At 42.6% G+C, this 6,966-nt stretch overlaps 1 protein-coding gene across 2 annotated transcripts in view; it reads right to left on the bottom strand.

Moving 5' to 3' along the window:
• The window catches only part of kcnd2 (potassium voltage-gated channel, Shal-related subfamily, member 2), a 144,318-nt gene extending 139,752 nt beyond the window's left edge, over positions 1 to 4,566 (bottom strand). Inside the window, exons 1-2 of one of the 2 annotated variants that reach the window (XM_064342512.1) lie at positions 3,969 to 4,566; positions 2,318 to 3,514 (exon numbers count right to left, since the gene is read on the bottom strand). In XM_064342512.1, coding sequence (XP_064198582.1) covers positions 2,318 to 3,429 — 1,112 coding nt within the window. In that variant the 5' untranslated portion in view covers positions 3,430 to 3,514; positions 3,969 to 4,566. The remainder of the gene's footprint in view (positions 1 to 2,317; positions 3,515 to 3,968) is intronic. The other variant, XM_064342511.1, reaches the window with a different exon arrangement.
• Between the last annotated feature and the right edge of the window lie 2,400 nt (positions 4,567 to 6,966).

Here is a 6,966-nt window from a genome sequence, read left to right on the forward strand (position 1 = left end):
ATCTCCTTCAGGTCAGTGGTTTGCTCAGACATAATATCACTCATATTCATCCCCTTCTTTCCGTTGAACATTCAGAGTCATCGACTCCTATCGAGTTCCCTCTTGCATCGTGGCCGTCAAAAATAAACGACAATCAACATTATATGGAGACTCCTTCAGGTGAGGAGACACGCCACATAAAACAACGCAAATTACTTTCTAGCTGCCGGCTAAATAAACAACTGGCCAAGGGCCCGGGGGGCATTTTTCCGTTCAAGGTAGAGCCATTTTCTGTGTCTCCGCCGTGTCTTCGGGGGAGCTGTCCACATAAATCCCTGCCATGGTAAAAATGGTATAAATTTCCCGTCACTTGTCCAGCAGCGACGTAACGATACATTAATAAATGATATACACATTTTAACAAAGGCCATGTTCAATCTGCGAGAGTGCGCGCTCCAGGAGGAGGCCGTTACCCACACCGATCATCATCCGTCTGAGGCAATTCCATAGGACAGGCTGAACGATTCTGTCCAGAGCCGGGCGATCTCAAAACGCTTATGTGAAGCGGGTACATAGCTTTACAGACAGGGGGGGATTCATTTCTAAGCGAGACTGCACCGCTTCGTGTAGGAGTTCCAGTCCCACTTTCACTTTTATTTCAACCTTATGATGTTCAGCTTGCATTCAGAATCTCATACTGCATGCAAGCCATCGTGTGTGCAGGGTAGATGGGTCCAGGGAAATTCTCCCATTTCTGGTGCAATTGCAACTGCATTAGTTGAAACTACTTTTGACACTAACCTTGGGCTATATGCTTAGCAGTAGTTCATGCACTGACATGGAATGGCAATGTCAAGGCGATTTCCATTTCAATTATATTGCACAGTTCCAAAAATCATTTAAATTCTATACCTATGCTGGTGCTGTGATAGTATGTTCACATTGCAGATATTTTCCAAGAACATGTGTCAGTTTCTAGAGGAAGGGATAGAGTGAAATTCAGAAAATTAAAAGTTAGGTTTTCAGGTTTTATTACTCGTTACTTATTACTCTAGTCTGACAGCTAAGCCATATTTCAGCACAGGTCAGCACATGAGTCATGGGAATATATCGTGCTAACATTCCTGTCCAACCGCATCTCCATACGAAGTCTTTTGCATCATCTGATCCACAGCACAGCCGCATACTTGCAACGATTTGACATGATTTCCATGATCTTGCGCTCGAATATTATCACCAGTTGTATAAACTTCAGTCCCTAAATACGTCCAGCATAGCCGTGGAAACTGGGAACCTGTAGCAACAGCAGTAGTTAGCAGTAAAATGCATTGAGACCGGAACGGTCGGGCAGCATAGCTCAACTGTAGCCAGTCAGCGCCTGGAGCTTTCATAATTACAGCGCGAGGACAGCAGAATTCAGAACCTCGGAGAGCTCCACTCCTGGGACAGCGCAAACGGGAAGAAGGGGGACCGTTCATTGAACAATATTTTAAGGATGATCAGATTAATGAATGAATGAATGTACGCATCCAAGGTAAATCATTCTAATGACCGTCATTAAATAAACGTATTTATACGACATCAACATATTCGGCATGTGTTATCACAAAACCCAGAAAATCAAAATATGTGCTCCACTGTAACCTCTGAAAACATAAATAATAATAAAATAATAAATAACAATTTAATCACGATACAAAGTTGAATATAAAGTTCCATCAATTAGTCATTTATTATAACCCCTAACGTGTTGTCTGGTAGCCAGAGGAAAATCCACTCGGTTGGAAGAATTGCGCCTAGCAAAGTTTTAAAGAGGTCTGAGGACAGTCCATTGTTTTGCCTGCTCGTGCACAGGTCTAACTGTCCCCAGAACCGGTATGCATTAATGGCAGTGCATATTCCCCGACAACCTTATTGATAGTTCATCATTAAACTCTCAAAATATAGTGACGTGTAGGGATGTACGTTAAATAGCCCTGCCAAGCAGGTTTCTGTTAAATTGTTTTCTTAAATTATACATAAAATGACGCTCACAATTTAATAAACACTCAGGAAAGCTTGTTAGCTGTCGGACATCTCTTCAAAACAGTATTAGTAAGATTAAACTTGGTGCTGATACTTCGAATCAACACGTGTACTTGTATACTTGTATTATGTATGACAGCGCTTTGAAAGTGGAACGTTTTCAGTGAATGTGTGTTGCCATTGGGTGGGCCCACGCTACTTTGTGCAGCGTTCTACTTCCACAACAATATCCAAACAGCCAACCGAGCGCATCCTGGGAAATACCAGGAGAGGTCCTATACAGCATACTGACGACCATATTATCAGCGCTTACCCGAGCGTCGTCATGGTGACGATGGTGTACCAGAACGCTGCAGGGATGCTGGTGAACTTGCTGGCCGAAGATCCTTTCTCCGCGTAGAACATCACCGTGGCGAAAATAATGATGGCCATTGTCAGAGAAAAGAGCAGGAATCCCAGTTCAGATGCACAGCTCTTCAGGGTATAGCCCAGGATACGCAGTCCTGCTGAATGGCGGGAAAATTTGAAAATCCGAAAAACGCGGAATACTCTCAGGGTGACAAAAGCTCCACTCACGTCCTCGTTGTCTGCCATGACCAAGCCAATATAGTATGGCATAATTGCGACCACATCTATGATGCTCATCACACTTTTCACAAACTTGTATCTACTTGGCGCAGCAAGTAGACGCAACATGTATTCGATGGTGAAGATCATAACGCAGGCGGTATCCAAGCAGAAGAAGGCCAGTGCATAACGCTCTCCGCAGGACACCTCCTTGATGCCCTTAGGTGAGGTCCCACAAGGCACCGTTTCTACTACGTTGGCCATGACAGAAACCGCAATGAAAAAGCCAGTGACGTAATAGAATACGAGCGCCATTGTGCTAGTGTGAGGGTTTTCAAAAGCCCGCCACATCGACTCTCGGAAAGTCATATGAGGGGGCGCCGAATCATTGTTGTTTTCATCGTCTTGGTCATCTTGAATTCTTTCAGCATTCTCTCGCCGGCGGTCCTTGTACTCTTCGTAACAACAGTCCCCAATAATTTCAGGTATTATCCCAAAGAATGCCAGCTCTTCGTCATATGCAGAAATGCATTCTTGTCGTGGGTAATGCAGTTTGCCGGTGCGATAAAAATTAAGAATGTGTCTGAATATATCTGGGTCTCGGTCAAAAAAGTACTCGTTAGTTTCTTCGTGGAAAAAGAAGTCTCTCTCCGTGCTTCCAAGTAGAGTGTCCGGGTACCGTTCCAAAGTATTCCGCCAGGTCTGAAACCTTGTTCCACTGACATTAAGGATGATGAGTCCGTCCTGTGTTCTCCTCTTCTCCCTGGGGGGTGTGGGCATAGGTGCGCTCGCCACTGGCATCCATCCTATGGCTGCTGCCCGGGCAAAAGGAAGCCAAGCCGCGACTCCCGCTGCCATGCTGACCCGCTGTTGGCAACACCTGCAGAAGCTTCTGTTACTTCTTTGTCAGTTACTGGACCGCCGCGAGGCGACGAATGGACATCTACAGAAACAACGTAAACCCAAAAGATAACAATTCATAATGTGCATGTTTCAGCAACGAGAGCATACCGTTCCCAGACTAGGCGATAGGGTACGTGGTCGCGCTATACAAGAAACGTTGTACAGAGTGATATGTTGAAATCAACTGTTACAGAGAGCACGCATAAGGTCCCTATTGGACTCTCGTGAATTGTATTAGAGTTGAAATAACGCCGGGCAATTTACTGTGGTTCTTCGTCTAAAGTTTTCGCTCTTATTTACATTAGGTCTTAATAAATCGGCGTCCAAAAGTACAAAAAACAAGTCTGGTGAAAAATGGCATTCATCTACGTTGAATAGGAATCACGGTTTCCCTGTGTTGTAATAACTATTCGAATAGGAAGACGAAGTCGTGTAGCTACACGTAAAACATATATGCTTTCTGTTATGAGGCTGATAACAAAAATATTACTCACCTCCACGAAAAAGTGATTGGATTAAAACGGGGGCATATGTTTTTTCTTAAATATCACAGGCAGTACTCCAAAGCCTCGTCCGGGAAGCTAAAAACTGTACGCTGTTTCGATCCCAAGTAGCAGTGAAATTTCCTCAGCACGGTGCTTGCAGGACAGCAACAAGTTAAAAAAAATGCTAATCACACTCCGTAATTTCGATTAAGCACACCTGGACCACGTCTTTCCGTAATGCACAGGGAAACGACCTTCCGACAGTGGTCTCTTTTAAGGTTTCTCCCCCGCGTGGCTGTTCCTCAAGAAAAGCGCAGCTGAGCTCCTTTTATCCAGTACAAGACCACCCTGCCAAACACGAGCCGAGGGAAGACAAACAAATAATTAAAAAAAAGAAAAGAAATAAATTGTGAAGGTTCCACTGGAAATTGCACAGTTCATACATCTGTAGGGAACAGTACTATGTAAACCGTTAAATTAATCTAATAATTTTTTTTTTTAAACCTGCAAGCAACTGAACGGAAATTGAGTCGCATGCGTCTCTTTCCGACCACTAGGTCTGAAGTGTGCAGCTGTAACGAAGACCAAAGTTCTCTGTTCCTAATGCGGTGGAGGCGTGTCACGTGCCGCACGCATCAGTTAACACTTAAGGATATAATTTTGACTAAATTATTTTAGCTGGTGTCCATATTACCGTGTATATGAACGTGAGATGTGTTACAGGGTCAAAAATGAATTTAACTTTAAATAGTAGTATATGCACCACTGATGTAGCCTTTCCCCCTCTCCAAGCACCGAAAATTAAAATTCTTTAAGCGATACTCAAGAAACGCATGGTATTCGGTTACAGATTTTTTAAAAGTGTCTTTTAACTGCACTAGTTGCTTTACTCCCTTGTGAGTCATAGCCTACGTGGTAAACTGCAATGCCGCTAGATGGAGACAATCTTTAATTCAGATTGAGACTGCTTTTCAAATTCAGTACCTCAGCACTCTGAAGCTGAAATGAATGCACCATCAGTTAATACACCTAGCGCAGATCACCGATCTCTCTCTCTCTTTCTCGCTCCCCCTCTCTCTCGCTCTCTCTCTCCGTCCTTGAATTGATTCAACACCCACAGACATAACATTGTATTGATCTTGACACGACACGACTGTAAAAAATATTAATCTATACAGTGTTAATATCATTACTAAAATTATTCTTTAAATTATTATAATTACCAGTACCATCATTACGACCAGACTGGTAAGAAAGGCACAGAAACATACATGCAACAGTTCAATTAATGCACCGTCACGTCGTTTAGTCGTTTGCGCGGTCTGCAACTAGGTCGGACTAGTGATGTAGTTTTAAATAGGGAAAGAAGCAAGCGTGCTGAATATATCCGCGATGTGAAATTATGGCGTAAGAACGTCGACTTTAATAATTATATAACGACACTCTTCTGCTGAAATGCCATTAGCCAGTCATTTACATTATTTGAGTAAATCTTTTCATAATCGTTAATATTTCGAATATTACGAATCCTTGTGGTTTATAAAGACTTAATTAACCCTGTTATCGCTTTTTTAAAAAAATAAGATATTACTCTCACAGAATGCTGGGTGCAGACCCACAGTAGGGCAGTGTTTCCGGCGCTAATGGTCAGGGTGATGTAGCCTATGTGCTTGTGTAGGCCAATTGTAATTAATGGTAATTAAAGCTATCACGCTGCTCACAATATGAGAAAGTAGCTGGCATGTTGTTTCGATTGCAGATAGGCTATTAGAAAGACAGGAGAAAAACAATAAGCGTAAATGAAACATTATTTCTATAAATGTATGAGTATATTAAATCTATAACGTAGGTCTAATGCGCATCAAGAGAAGAACATTAGGGCTACGATTTAAACATTTGTGGTTCCGGCTTTTTTGAAAACATCAAATAACTATGATTTCCTTACTTTTGTTTTCATCGTTGTATGTAATTATAGATTGTTTCATCATAAATGGTACTTGTTTTTGTCAATGTTCCACAAATAGTTCGGTATAAATAGTGTTCTTCACACTGTTGAATAGGCGTTATTGTCAACGTAATAAGCGGCTGCACTCCGCCGTTTATCGTCTAAAAAGCACGCAGAGAAAATTGCAACGAGGTTGAAAGCGCTTCATGGGTCTTTAGGTTGGCTGTCAGTTTTGATCAATGACTAAAAAACTTCAATAGTAGAGGTTGCAGCATTATTGGACGCGTGGCATAGGGATTTTCTTTTTGCGGGCTTCCTCTAAGGAAGGCGATGTCTGTTTGCGTCAGTTGAGTTTTCTGTAGTGGCCATTAAGATAAGCCAGAGCGTCCCTTTACTTTCCAACGATTTGCTCCGCAGTGTAGCCTACGCAAGACCATTTAATTACAAAAAATATGACTGCGATCAATGTTGCCAGGTCTTCAGCGTAGAATGTCTCCAGGCAGCTCTCGGAAAGTCAATGTTTCGTTGCGCAAAGATAAGGGGCTTGAAGTTTACATTTTGCAGGTTCCATGATTCTGTGAGACTTGTAGCCAACGACGTGCGAATCTTTGTAGAAGTCAGCATATTGTTATTATTTTCTTGAGTCCTTGTGATCTGCACGTGAACCGGTTTTGGTGTGCAGGCTACACCCAGTTAGTTAACGGAGCCGGGGTAATTACTGGAAACAAAACTGCACACATGCAGGCCCTCCAGGAATTTAGTCCCCTACACCTGATGTAAACCTTCGGAGTTTGGATACGTCATGCCTTATGTAGGAAACACATCATTCTAGATTGCAGAATACATTTTGTTTGTACTGTGCCGAGATGTTTGCTGCTCTCCGCAAACGAACAAAAAAAAGTTACAGGGCGGTTTCTGGTGAGTGACAGCCGGGGCGAACACATATTTTCAAGAATGAATGTAACTTAACCGAAGGTAGCACACATTATTCTTCTTCTGTTGTTTCATCATTGCTGCAATACCGTGAAAACACGGCGTCTGCTGAGAACCGCTTTCAGCCAA

This window comes from Anguilla rostrata, chromosome 7, assembly GCF_018555375.3.
Source record: "Anguilla rostrata isolate EN2019 chromosome 7, ASM1855537v3, whole genome shotgun sequence".
NCBI lineage: Eukaryota > Metazoa > Chordata > Actinopteri > Anguilliformes > Anguillidae > Anguilla > Anguilla rostrata.